Below are 14,454 nucleotides of genomic sequence, written 5' to 3' on the forward strand. Positions count from 1 at the left end.
GCATCTCCCATCAGTAGTGCTGGTGATGCTGACAGAAGTTGTAGTTCAAAACATCTGGAGGGTGCCTGGTTGGCAAAGTCTGAACTAGTTTACAACTGTCTTCTCCAATAATGACTCTCCAAGCTCTTGGAGGACTTATCTGACCCTACAGTCTTGTATCTTTTTAAACTGGAAATGCCTGGAATGGAGCCTGGGAAGGTCTACATGCTCGCCATGTGCTCTTACACTGAACTATGAAGCAGAGATTAACTTTCATATTCATTCAGTGTTCTCCACCAAATCTGCAATGCCTAGATAGGCAAAGAATCCCAGAGTTTTAGCTGCACACAGTCTTTCTCTTGAATTCTTTGCATGCCCACCCTCTGCCTTCATTAAGCCATTTATTATTGAGTACCTTGATACTCAAACAGCTTGGCTCCCGAACGCCTCAAACCCGGAAGTGAGTGTTCCGGTTTGCGAACATTTTTAAGAAGGCGAACGTCCAATGTGGCTTCCACAGCTTCCACTTGAGTGCAGGAAGCTCCTGCAGCCAGTTGGAAGCTGCTCCTTGGTTTTCGAACTGTTTTGGGAGTTGAACAGACTCCTGGAACGGATTGAGTTTGAGAACCAAGGTACCACTGTATTTTTATCTCACCTTTCAATTTATAAAAGGCTCAAGGCAGCTTGCAAGGTAACTTCCCTCGCCTTGGTGCCAGCGATAATCACTTTGTATTTTTCACCTACCCTGGTTGTAGCTGGGAGTTGATGTTTTTATCTAAGGACATTCTCCTTTCAACATATTTCAGCCTCAGCTTTAACAACTTGAACATGTAAACTGATGATCAAATGAGATGCTGGACTGCTCTACAATCTTAATCTGAGGAGCTTGTGCTAGTGCACAGGGGACAACCTGAAGTCTGATTCTGGTGCAGAAACTTAAGATGTTTATAGAATGGATTTTTGTGTAGACCTGGTTGATTTTTTTTTAAAGAGCTATGCATATTTTAAAAGCTGCAGAGCTTCAATATATAATCGTTCGTAGGAGTTCTTATATCATTGAACGTGTATCTTTCCAGAATTAGAAAGTGTTCTTGGCTGTATAAGAACAGAGATAAATGCCACTTTAGACATGAAACTCCTGTAAGAGGAACAGGAAGCACAAGTGTCTTGGGCTTCCTTTCCCTCTGCACTTCTTGTCGTGTCTGAAATAGAACTTCTGCATCTCTCCTGCCTGGAGAAAACGGCTTTCATATTCAGGAGATGCTGAGAAGTAGTTAAAATGCTTGATAGTTGTGTTATTGAGGTTTGTTTCATGAAGAAAATGCAGTGTTCAAAATGAAGCCATTTAACTAAATTTTCTAAAGTGTTGGCATTCACTGATGTTTAACCCTCTTTCTGTTGATAGCTGTATGCAAACAAGGATGTAATTTAGTCCATGGGGGCTGCACTGTACCTGGGGAATGCAAGTAAGTATATATGCAGATTTGGTTTTTTTTGGGGGGGGGTTATTTTCTTAAATCTTCTCTTACACTCTTGTGAGAAAGATGCAGTGATAAGCAAACCTTCTAGATTTGACATAATGGTCTGGTTCACACACAACTCCAAGCCCATGGTTTGTTAAACAACCATAAGATGTTCAGCCCATGGCTTGTTCCATGAATGCTTGGTTTGTTTTCCAGATGTTCTTGCCTTGTTCCATTGTAGCTTAATGGATGTCTGGCATGTAATGTCAGACTAATTCAAGCTTCAAAAACAGATAGACTATGGCTTCAGGTTATGGTTTGTTAGTAGTACACAGGCCATATTTAAGGTGCTGGACATGATTTGGATGATAAAGCAAGCCTTAATGTAATAAACCATGGCTGGCCTTAACATGCAAACCAGGCTATTGACTTCTTAAGGTTGATCTTTTTATTTCAGATATGTTACGTCCTGCTTTTTAATTTGACCCTAGATTTCCAAAACTGGTGCTTTAAAAAAATGCATATAGCAGCAAGCCAAAAGACTTTTTATTTTATAGATGAAATAATCTGAGAGGTGTGGTAATTATTTTGGTCTCCTTTTTCCAGTTTCCATTTTACCTGTTCTGGAAAGTATGGCAGCCTGTCTCCAAGAACAGGCAATTCTGAACCTTAGTGCTCACATTTCTAGCAAGCAAAGTGACTGTCTCCATTATCAGCTGAATGTGTGTGGCAGGAGGGCCTGGGTATTACGGGAACATACTGAATTACATTTGTTTGCTTAAATGTGTTCAGTTACATGGAGTTCTTATTACTGACTGTTGGCAGCTGAAAACGGGCTGGTGCCATTACACTAACCATTCAGTGTAATGACACTAGCCTGTTTTGAGCTTCCAGCATAAAACTACATACCTCCTTAGGGTAGTTAGTCTGAGTTGACTAATGGCGATTAGGAACATGACTGCCTTAATCCAAGTAATACCACTGGTACATCTAGCTCACTGTTGTCTAGCAGTTAGTCTGTTCTGGTTGGCAGTGACTCTCCAGGGTTTCAGGTGGGTCTTTTGTGGCCTGACCAGAAGATGCCAAGGATAGAACATGGACTTTCTGTACACAAAGTAGGTGCTCAACTACTGAATTACAGCCTTGTACCAGCACCGTAGTCTGCATGTCCACACTTCTGCTTGTTCTGTGCTTTGTAGCCACAAGCCCAGGCGGTTTCCCCCTTGCCCTGCTCCTTTCCCAGGGAAAACCTGCTCTTTAGTGCTAAATCGGAGCAAACGTCAATCCATAGGAAACAGGAAGTGCCGTGACAAGAGGAAATGTGGATAAGCCCTAACTCAATAGCAGTGGTGGTGGTATGTTTTGAACTGGGTGTGTGTTTATCCCTTCCTATGATGCAGTTGGCTTCTGAAATTAAGATATGCGCACACATCTCCACTAGTCCTTTCCTGTCTTAAATGTTTTGCCTAAATTTTCCAGTGCAAGCATATGTGCAAGAGTTTGCTTTCGTTAGGCTGATGGCCGTGGTAGTTCTTTTAAAAAAAGATAATATGCATCGGGTGCAGGTGTACTTTGCAGGCCCACCAGTGGTGTGGAGTATTTCTTAGTTTTTCTCGTTTAGCCTCCATCCTATTGATTGCATTATGGCTCTTACTTTATGCTAGAGATGGGGGACTCTGTGGCCCTCCAGATGTTGCTGGACTCCAGCTCCCATTGAGATCCACCATCATGGCCAGTGGTCGGGGAAGATGGGAGTTGTAGTTCAGCCACATCTGGAGAGCTGCAGGGTCCCCATCCCTGTTTTATGCTGAAGTGCCTCCTTTTCAGAAATCCTTGGGTTCATTCTGCTTCTGAAATGTTTTGAATGGAACTCTGGTATATCCGTTCTGATCTCTTAAATGATTCCTAAGGGAATATTATGCAGAAAATCACCATATTATAAGTTAATTGTATGGTGAAGAAAGCTCTTGAATTCATGAATAAGTGGCTGTCACACACACATATATGCACCAAAGTTCAATTGTCTTTTATGACTGCTGGCAAAATAGTTTGGGGCTTTTCAGAGGCAAAGGGGAATCTGTGTGACACCGTGTGTTTGTGGTGCCTCAGTGATACAGACGTTACTCTTTTTAATTCTTCATTATAAGGTTCTTAATAAATTTTTTGCAGTAGCAGTTTTTATGTAGCCAATCACAGAACAGTCCTATTAGTTCATCAGTGACTTAAAGCTGCAGCGAGCTCAGACTCCCATTTTTCTTTCCCCTTCCTTAGTTTCAGTCATGATGGAGAACTGTTCTGTTCAGACACCCTTTTAATTTTCCCTGTGAACATTTTAATTTTTCAGCAGGTTCTGGGGATGTGTAGTAATTCATGAACAATTTCACATACAGAAATGAAATTAAGCTGTTCTAGCTTCTATTCATGCTGAATATGACCAGACTTCCTGTTAGGCAGGAAACCTTCAATTTATCCTTCCTTTATAGATGTGACAACTAATCAGTTTGCTGTACATAACCTTTTGACTTGTAAACACTGCGTTCCTTTGGTTAGGCAATCAGTTTTACTGGTACAACATTGTAATATGAAGCTAAGCCTTTTCTTGCAATAGGATCACGTGCAGCAGCAAAATTTGGTAGCTACCAAGGGCCCGTTGGTGCTGATGTCTTCTCTGAATTGGACCTTGCTTTTCCATCCCCACCTCCAAGTTTGGTTTGTGAGTTGCCTATGATTTTAAATTTCCCACAGTGCCCACAAGCTGTGCTATGTTGGGGAACTGTGAGAAATTTAAAATTACAGATAGTTTATGGCCTTTTGATTTTAGGAGGACAAGGCATCAGCCCCCTAAAAACCTGGAGCCCCCACCCCAGAATGTACTGTAGGATGCCAGCTCTGCAGATGTTTATGTTCAAAACTAGCTGCTTCTTAAAAGTTGCGATATATATTATGCGCTTACTGCTTTCTTGAATAGCGTATAAGCCACAGGGGCAGCAATATGTGTTTTTACTTCCTTTTGATAATAGAAAATATATAGTTACAAAGGTACTTGAGTTCTAGAAATGTTCTGCAGAGTTTGAAGCTTGCAACACACATTGTACATAAAGTGTGCTTTTAGAATCATGACATGATTCATGACATTGGCTCTGTTCAACCTTTGAAATTTGGGTAATTCATTTTTATCCTGCCTTGTGGCCATAAACACACACAACTAAAAATCTGTAAAACAACAACATTTAGCTTAAAAATAAGCACAGAATGCAATAATTGGATGAGAAATTGTATTATATTGAACCATATAGTCTCTTCTCCATATTGTAAAAATGAGTTCCTGGTATGATTTTTGTCTCCTGTAGCCTGAAAGTTTTTTGTTGTTAGTGGGTTTTTTCCGCTTAAATGCATTTTTGTAAAGCAGCAGCATGTATGGATAACAAGAACCCTTATTTAGCCAAATGCTTTCTAAATTAAAGTAATGGCATTAAACTGAACCAGTTCTGATGCTACGAAGCTAAAAAACCAGGGAGATAGTTGTTTCCGCATCCCCCTCCTAATATATAAATTAGCATAGGAGTGGGCTGTTGTAGAATATTGTGGGATGTGTGACAGTATACCGAATCTGCTGTAGAGGTGACGTAAACTAAAATATTCCACTTTAATTATATCCTGCCTCTTAATTTTCAGCTGTATTAATGTGTATCTTTATCCGCATTTCAGCTACATATTTCTATGCCTAACTTTCCATTATCTGAGTATGCAAATATTAGAGATGGTGGGCTGAGGCAGAGACAAATAGCTTAGTCAAAGTTACTTAACTGAGTTTATGGCAGACGTGAAATTTGAATCAAGGACTCCCTGGCCCACGGGCATATTTGCATAGTGGCTATTACTTATTTTTGATTCTGGAACATCATTGTGAGGAGTATCTTTGAAGGCATTGAGGAGAGTGGGTGGATGGGGAGATAAACACAAATTCTCATTGCCCCTAACGTCCTCTTGCATTATTTACAGATGTTTCCTTACTGATGTGTGGGCAGAAAAAAAGGGTAGCAGGTGGGAATCTCATGAGCAGTTTTGAAATTCTCTGCACGTTGGCGCCAGACCAGCAGTGCAAACTTCCAACCCTTTTTCCATTTAACTTTATACCTTGTGAAGTGTCAAAAATCTGCAAGGTTAAAAGATAAAAAGGTGTGAAGGGTTTCTGGCACTTGCTTTGATAGCAAATTTAGATACTGACATATACGCTGACAAAAAGGGTTGTCTAAGGGGATAGGAAGAGCAGCTCAAGCTTGTGTACATTACTCCCCCTCCTTTTTTATCTTCACAGCAGCCCTGTGAGGTAGGCTGAGCTGGGAGTTTCTAGTTCAGACACCAAAAGGGTGAAATTGCACTTATTTAAATTATTTTTGGCTTGTTATTTATCAGGGTTGGCAAACTTTTTTGGAAGGGGGTGTTTTGTGGTAAATATTAGGACTATGAAATCTTACAGTTAAAGCTAGAGGGGTTGCTTTTCTAGCTTTGTGCTTGTTTGTTTTCTTTACATTAATGGCATCATATATTGTGTTTCGTTTTTCCTCCCAGTAGCTCAGGGTCATGTACATTGCCATATTCTCCCACTTCTTATCGTTGTAACTCTCCTGTGAGGTAGGCTAGGCTAAGTTAATACATGTACGTTAGCAGCAGTTCTTGGTGGGGATTTGCGGAGGTCCCAATCCGCACACAGCCTAATGGGCCTAGGAAATCCTGTTGGCATCGCTGAAAACAATTCCCATAACTCATCTCTTGATGTTGCAGCGGGCAAAAGTTGGTTTCTTTCGAATTCTGTTGTTCCTGACACTACTGTTCTTGCAAGGCGTGTAGCAAGGAAAATAGCTCCACATGCGCAAAGAAACTGTCATAAGGGGCCGGGGATTGTCTCACAGGCCAGGCTTATTTTGTTTGAGCCAAGAAGGTTAGGGACACTGGGAGAATATGGTGTTAAAAGATCCTCTGCCTTGCGCTTTGTTTGGAACGGCAGCAATGGCAAGAACAAATGAATAGTGAGGGAGAGGCTGTTTTTGCACCCCATTCCCTCTGATCAAACGCCAAGGTTGCAGGTTTGGTCCCCGAATGGGACAGCTGCATATTCCCACATTGCAGGGGGTTGAACTTGGCGGTCCTCGGGGTCCTTTCCAACTCTACAATTCTTTGATCAAGGGAGGAAAGATGCGAGGGGAAGAGACATTCCATCTAGGGCTAGTATTGGTTTAAATTCCCGAAATGAGGCCCCGTAGGCCTTCAGTTCCTGGGTGTAGAAACCTCACTAGGCATATTTGCCTGGCCTCCCTCCCTCCCTCCATTCACTGTGCCAGTTCATCTTGCACCTGAAGCCTTCAGCCTTAGCAGTCAAGAACATGCAGCTTCATTCTCGCCTTTCAGCAGTCTCTGTGGGAGGTTGCACTTTGGGAAAACCCGTGCTTTGTTGTTTAGGTTTATGAGGCGCCCAATTATATGCCTGCCTCCCCCACCCACCCACATTTGAGGAAAACCTGCGCAAGGGTGCCTTGCTGTTCTAGATTGTAGTCGCAAGGACGCATGCTGCGCTCGCTAACACAGCAGGAGCTTTTGTCGTTTAAGCACCTAGCAACCCCTGTTTACCAAAACTCTTAATTATCCAAATGAACTCTCTGTCCCTTGAAACATGTTGATAGTACAGCACAAAATCAACTAGATCGTTGCAACTTGCATGGTAAGGGAGCATGGAAAAAGTGGATACTGTAGATAGTCACAGGCTTATTTATTTGGTTCCTGCAGAAATTCAGCAGTTACCTGCCTTTTACATGTGCAGGTAACTAGTTTGCATATCGGTAAACAAAATGAATGTAAATGAACCTCTCTCTGGTTTGCTTTGTTCTGATGGGTCTTTAGCTTTATACTGCCACCGGGTAAGTTCCCGGTAACAATACTTGTTTCTTAAATGGAAAGACTGTTCCCCAAAGAAATGTGATTCCTCCACGACTCCTCCCACGTGGCTTCATAATGTTCCATTTGCCTTCCACATTTCAAAGCCAACTGTGTTTTGTGGGATAGACCCATGCAGTATTTTCTCATTCCATTCATGCAATCAATTCCAGGTTGTTGGGTTTTTTTTGGGGGGGGGGAGTGCTGTTGTTTTCATACAGCCAAAGCAGCACTACCCCTGCACAAGAGGGGTGGCATTGGCAGACTTGCAGCAGGAGGAGGAGTGTTTGGAAATCCCAGGAGATGCACGGGGGGGGGGGGGACTTCAGGATGAAAAGAGGGTGTTTTTTTAAACAAAAACAAAAACATCAACCCAGAAAGAAAAACTTGAAGATACGTATTTTGGGGTTGGTGGGAGGAAAAGAGAGCAAATGAGGTGAGAAGACTGGTCTTCAAAAGCTCCTGCTCATAGCAAAAGCCGCATGTTAGCCAAGAGGCAGCATGTTCATTGGGTCTTTGGGGGAAGAGGGAGGCAGGGAGGCTAAAGCAGAAAGGGCAGTACGAGATGTGGTAGGGAGAGGCAAGCAAAGATGAAAGAAAAACCCTGTAAGAAGGAGGAAGGGAAGAACATGGCAGAAGCAAAAAGGAAAGGAATTAAATAGGAGCCATACAGCAAGAAACGGAATGACAGACAGAGCCGTAGCTTGGTGATCTTGCACCCCTGGCAGAACCATCCAGATTGCGCCCCCTAGTCATGGAAAAATTAGCTCTTCTTTTCACCTCTCCTCCAACCCCCCCCCCCATTCAATTCACCCTCTATTTAAAACCATTTCTGATGATGAAGAAAACAATGCCAGTAATTTCCAGATGATTAAGCCAGTCTCTGCTTCCATCTGCCTCCATTTTATTACTGCTCTGCCCTTATACTCCTGTTTTGTGACTGGTTGGCCTAAGCCATTTTTTGGCCTCTCAAATGAGCCCTAGGGTTTGACTATCTTGTAACTTACTGTAAGTAAGCAGGGATGCTGCTGTAAGCTTAGAGAGCATTGTGAAGACGGATTAACTTTACAGTCCTATGCACATGTAAGCCTCATTGAAACTGATGGGATGTATTAAGCAATAAGTATGTTTGGGATTACAGCAAATCTGACACAGTCTATTGAAATGCCATTGAAGTAAATGGGGTTTGAGCATCATAGTGGCAATTTGGAGAGCTTTTCATTTTGGGCTACTGTCTTTCTGGGCCTAAAAGGTACAAATAAGCTGCTCTTGGTTATGCCCAAAACAAATTCCGCTTTGTCAGTTGTTTCTGTTGCAGTGGAGCTATATTTCTCTTATATATGGAAGTTCTTCTGGGCAGAAGTCCTTTATTCACCTGGGAACTGTCAGGTTGTTTTTTTAATCCTTGTAGAGTATGGCTAGCACATCACGAGATGCGCATTCTGACAGAGGGGGACACAATAATACTCCAGTATTTTGTTACATGTGGAACAATTAGCCAGCTTTAAATAATAAATGCAGTGCTCTGAATATGTGTATTATAGATAATTAAGCATCATGTTGCTAACATTTAACATGCACTTATGTCTAGGTGTAATTATGGTTGGCAAGGGCAGTTCTGCGATGAGTGTGTCCCCTACCCAGGCTGTGCTCATGGGAGTTGCAATGTCCCCTGGGAATGCAAATGTGAAACCAACTGGGGTGGTCTGCTCTGCAACAAAGGTACTGAACTTCCATTCAAAGTAAAATTTTAAATCTCATTACTAACTGGAAACCTGATATCGATTGTTTTTGCCAAGCATGTGCTCACTACAGAGAGCATCTGTCTTCTAACTCTTTGGTGGCAGTTGCCTATTGCATTTAAGCAAGCAGGAAGGTTTTGCCTTTTGCAAGCTTGCCCTTGCATGGTTTGCATGTCACGCCTTCCCTAACCATGGCTTAACATGAGCACATGGTCTCCCAGAGAAGAAATGCATCCACTTTGCTCCTCGCCAGTTGTTTTGCTGCCACACCAACAGTGAACTAACCCATGATTTGGCTTACTGTGTCATCCAGGCTCAGCTACATGGTTTACAGCTTGTGGATTGTCCAGAAGGCTAAACCACAAGCCTGAGTCAGGACAACATGCTAAGCCCAAACCATCGCTTAGTTCAGTGTAGCACAGCACCAAAACAGCCAGGAAGGAGCAAAGCGGCTGTGATGTCCTCTCCTGGATCCTGCAGGCTCACCCTAAGTCCTGGTTTGATTTAGTGTGATGTGCAAACCAGGCCAGTGTGAGTGTAAAGCATTCATTCCTAAGAGATGTTGGTTGAGATGGCAATATACCCAGTAACTGATACGAAACCAAAATGAATTAAAGGGGGAAAGTGGGCACAGGTGTGTGGGTGTTAAATACATAGCTGCCAAGTTATCCCCCTTTTTAAGGGAAATTCCCTTATGCTGAATAGGCTTCCTCGCGAGAAAAGGGAAAACTTGGCAGCTATGTAAATATACTCTGCCTGTCTCTACCCTTCTTTTGAAAGATCTCCATGTAGTAGTTCTGCATCTTCTTGTGTCAAATAACCTGACTCCACCTTCTCCCTCTGTCTAGATTTAAACTACTGTGGAAATCATCACCCATGTGTGAACGGTGGAACCTGCATGAATACGGAACCAGATGAATACAGCTGTGCTTGCCAAGATGGTTACTCTGGAAAGAACTGTGAAATTGGTACTGACAAAACAATTGCATGTCTTGTTGTTGTTGTTGTTGTTGTTTGTAGTTCAACTTTCTAGGATGACAGGAATATTCCTGCATATACCTTGCATGATTAAATGAAACATAGCTATTGGTGATTTTGTCATTATTTGTCACCCTTGATGACTAATCTAAAATCAGTTTTCTTCAGATGGCTAAATACCAAACCTGTGTGCAGATTGATAAGACTTTGGACCCCTTTAGATAGTAACAAGCCTTGAGGAGCTTTGTTCTCTCCTCTTGTTCCTCGCCCCCATCCCCAGTGCTTGTTTGAAGCAAACCACAGTTTGCTGTTTCATACGGATAGGCAAAGCAGGGTCAGAAGTACGGAATCGCTACCCATGAGTCAGGAGAGCCTAGGAGTGCATGCGCCAAAAGCTTCTGCTTATGGCAAACCAGGATTAGGAATTTGTGCAAGCCCTTTGTGCTGCATAAGGAAGTTATAGTTCACGTACAGATAGCTTACAGAAGCAGACAAATTTCAGAGTCTAAAAGTATTCTAGATAGAGCTTCCAGTAAACTTGGGAAGATGGCAAAAGGCCCTTGTGCAGGAAGGACAATGCCTTCATTACATACTCGGAAATAAAAGTGTTTAAACCTAGATTTGGGTACTGAGGATAATTTTCTTTTCTTATTAGCTGAGCATGCTTGTGTATCAAATCCCTGTGCTAATGGTGGAGTTTGCCACGAAATTTCATCAGGCTTCAAATGCCAGTGCCCAGCAGGCTGGAGTGGACCAACATGTGCTATTGGTAGGTACAGCTTGGTTTCAGATGTATTATGACTTGTATGCACACATGAAACAAACTGATTATGCAAACGGCCCTCTTAGGTGCTTGTAACTATAGCAGATGAATGTTCAGTAAGTGAATTGAAATCACACTTCCACTTTGATACAATAACAGGATTGTCACTTAACTAATAAAAACTTAGTTGTATGAGTTTGTCAGTCGATTGATTAAATCTGCATAATAAATCAATGCATCTGAAGGAGAACAGCTTCTACATCTTTAGTCACACGCGCATGTATGTATAACAGGCGGCACCATCTTAGAAATAGCATTTGTTCTTTCATATTTGAGAAGGGCAGAGGCTACTTAAGATGTCAGCTGCCATTGTAGTTTTTAGATTTTTTTGTGGTTGTCCAGTTATTAATGTCTTTCTTGGTCAGTCAGAAGCTTAATTGGTTGATGTGGCAGATTAATAGTTAATCGAGCATTGCACAGCACCTAATGAGTGTAAGTGCTTAAGAGCCTTGCTAACATGCTTATAATAAAGTGTTATCTAGGAGCCTTTATCCTTTTCCTTGTGGCCTCTGCAGCACCACATTTAGGATTACAGATGTATAGGATCATAACAACAGAACTCTCTTGAAAGTTGAGGCAAAAAGCAAACTCTTTGATTTCTTCATGCAGCAGCACATTTGCTAGGAGGTGGGGGAGGAGAGTGGTATATTTTTGGAGGTGGTGGGTAGCAAAATAATCAGTAGTGGCGAGTTGTGTTTTTCTGTTTCTGCTGAGAGCTTGCATCACTCTTCCTTGACATACTTTGCTCTCAAAAGCATGTGGTGAGGAATTAGTGATGAGAAGGATCAAACCCTCATCTTTCAGCAAGGGTTCTGTCATAAATTTGGTTGCTGCCATGAGCATGGTTGTTACCCCCAAATGTGACTCCTGGAAGCATAGATGTGACAGGTATGCAGTTATGCTCTTAGCTTTATTACAGATGAGAGAACACCCTGTTCCTAAACCAGGCAAGAACTGCATCGCTTTGGTGTTTAACCACTACACAAACAAGGTGCTATAATTGGTTTAGCAGCTCCATTTGTTCAATTCCAGTGGAAGCATCCAAAATCATTAAGTAAACGGCAAGAGTCCAAGCATCTTGTGTTGTGCTGCTGTGTACTCTCAGGCTTCTTCATCTTGCAGAGTTTTCTAAAACTTTTTTTATCATTTATAGCCAGTGTGGCAATAGATACTGAATTAAATAGTGAACAAAAATAGGGACAAACAGAGGGTGTATTACACGGGTGTCCAAACTTTTTTCAAAGAGGGCCAGAATTGATGAGGTGAACATGCATGAGTGAGGGCCGACCAAAGTTGTTGACCTTTTTTTAGGATTGAAATTGTTGAGCTTTTTTTATACCCAACAAAATTAATTGCCACAGGGCCGGATTAAACCGACCGGTGGGCCAGATTAGGCACCAAAACGGACTTTGGGCATGCCTTGGTTATAACCCAAATTGTAAAGATATATTTACACTTAAGCAAATGGTTAGTGAATGAGACTTGGTTGTCTTTCTCTTTTAAAAAAGAATCAGGATTGTTCTTGCAATTCTCACGCTTAATGTCGCGGAAGGTTTAAAACGTGTCTGCTTATGAGTTGCACTGCAGTGGAACTGCTTTAGGATCTTAAGGCGGGATGATCACTTCCTGATGGGGAGCACTTGAGCATAAAAATTTCAGAGCTTGAGTTGGTGATTCCCAAACTGTCCATGAGATTTGATAGCCTTTTCCTAATGAGTTATGGTTATGCCCATTTATCTGCATCGAAAACAACATGTATGGTTGTCTCAGACCATTCTTTTCCTCCCCAGATATTGATGAGTGTGCCTCTAACCCATGTGCTAGTGGTGGAACTTGTGTTGATCGCATTAATGGGTTTGAATGCATATGTCCACAGCAGTGGATTGGGGCAACCTGCCAGCTTGGTAAGTCAAGAGTGTAAACGATCTTTAAAATTAGTCGCGTTCATTATTGTTAAGTATATTGTTGTCATTTTGTGCAAATGGTTCCTTCGATGTTTTAGCTGCTTCTGAGTCATTTTGTGTAAATGCTTCCTTTGATGTTTTAGCTACTTCTGAGTTAATCTTGTAAGAATCGGAGTGTGTGGTGCTTTTAATGCCTCTGAGTGCAGGAACAGACAATGTTGCATCTTGAAAAGCATCCTTCCCTCACTTGCGGCAAACTTGAGCAACGTATGAAATTGTCTTCAGCATGATAATAGTGGTGGACTTAACTCCTAGGGTAGCTAAAATTAGGGCATGCTTGCACTGTTAAGCTACTACACTTGGCTCCTTTGCCTCGGGGTGTGTGCTTATCAACTGCTCCCTTATTCCTGCACGTTGCTTGACCCAAAATATTTTTCCTGTACTACATGTGTGCATGCCTCAGGGCTATGCAGAAACATTTAAGTAGTCTCTGAAGATGAGTGGGCAGGCTAGATCTGTCTGTCACTCCTTGAGCGCAATCCACCGTTAAGCACTCCCCCAACCTGGATTGTATTCTGCCAAAGACCCATCAAACCACAAGGGAAGTCGCAGGAAATGGGGAATGACAGCAGGGGAACAAGTCAGAGAATGCACAAGTAGAGGCCGTTGGGCCCACACATGGTAACCAACATGGCATATTTCCAGAACGAGTGAATGATTTCAGTTTCATTCTTCCAATCTGCTGCATTTCCTACCGCTTCTATACAAATTCCTAGGCATTGTCGATGATGGATATCATTTGCATATTCTCCACACCTGGAGAAAAACTCTTACGGTAGCCGTCATTTCTCACAGTTCCCCAAACTAGTATTTATTATACTTTTGCTCAAAGACTTGGGGAGCTGGCCTGTTCAGATAATCTCTATTAGCTGCATAACTGGAGTTTAATACAACCACAAAGTCTGAAGCTTATTGGTGCTTGCTTTATAGGGAAAATTATGCAGCATGCATGTTGAAAATATCAGCAAACATGTGTCACCGTGACATGTAGCTGATATTTTGGAGGCTCTGCTTTGGTGCAAGGGCAGTCTATTTCTGGGTTTGTTCTTCACTCCCTGCTTTTCTTTCTCTTCTTTCACAGATGCTAATGAGTGTGAAGGGAAACCCTGTCTTAATGCTCATTCTTGCAAAAATCTTATTGGTGGATATTACTGTGACTGCATTCCAGGATGGAAAGGAGTAAATTGTCACATCAGTCAGTATTTAATCTTGCGTATATATATCTGACCCTAAAAGAGCTCTTATTTATAGAATATATCAAAACATTCCTAATTCCTAATTTAAGACATCTTTAGAAATGATAAAGATATCTTTAAAGCCTTTCAAAGAACCATGTATGGTGATTCCCTTAGCAGATGTTTCCTTGCATCTAAAGCCTTAACGTTTGAGTTGTGGAATGAACTAACTTGGGGAGTAGCTTCAGTATTCTGGTCTTGGGAAGACTAACGTGACGTTTTTGCTTGAATATTGCCTGGTATTGAAACCTTCATCACCCATGCAGCTTGTATTTCCTTGCCTCTGGAAGACTTCAGATTGCTTATTAAGAATGAACAGACGTTGCTAACTCATCTTCA

At 41.9% G+C, this 14,454-nt stretch overlaps 2 protein-coding genes across 3 annotated transcripts in view; both read left to right on the forward strand.

Moving 5' to 3' along the window:
- The window catches only part of CDCA4 (cell division cycle associated 4), a 571,510-nt gene that overhangs the window by 319,278 nt on the left and 237,778 nt on the right, over positions 1–14,454 (forward strand). The gene's annotated exons all lie outside the window — the stretch shown is intronic.
- Positions 1–14,454, forward strand: part of JAG2 (jagged canonical Notch ligand 2) — an 87,888-nt gene that overhangs the window by 47,350 nt on the left and 26,084 nt on the right. The window contains exons 5-10 of one of the 2 annotated variants that reach the window (XM_035104725.2): positions 1,385–1,445; positions 8,965–9,095; positions 9,964–10,083; positions 10,749–10,862; positions 12,707–12,820; positions 13,962–14,075. In XM_035104725.2, the coding sequence (XP_034960616.1) occupies positions 1,385–1,445; positions 8,965–9,095; positions 9,964–10,083; positions 10,749–10,862; positions 12,707–12,820; positions 13,962–14,075 (654 nt within the window). The remainder of the gene's footprint in view (positions 1–1,384; positions 1,446–8,964; positions 9,096–9,963; positions 10,084–10,748; positions 10,863–12,706; positions 12,821–13,961; positions 14,076–14,454) is intronic. The other variant, XM_035104733.2, reaches the window with a different exon arrangement.

The sequence above is a fragment of the Zootoca vivipara genome, chromosome 1 (genome assembly GCF_963506605.1).
Source record: "Zootoca vivipara chromosome 1, rZooViv1.1, whole genome shotgun sequence".
Classification (NCBI taxonomy): Eukaryota; Metazoa; Chordata; class Lepidosauria; order Squamata; family Lacertidae; genus Zootoca; species Zootoca vivipara.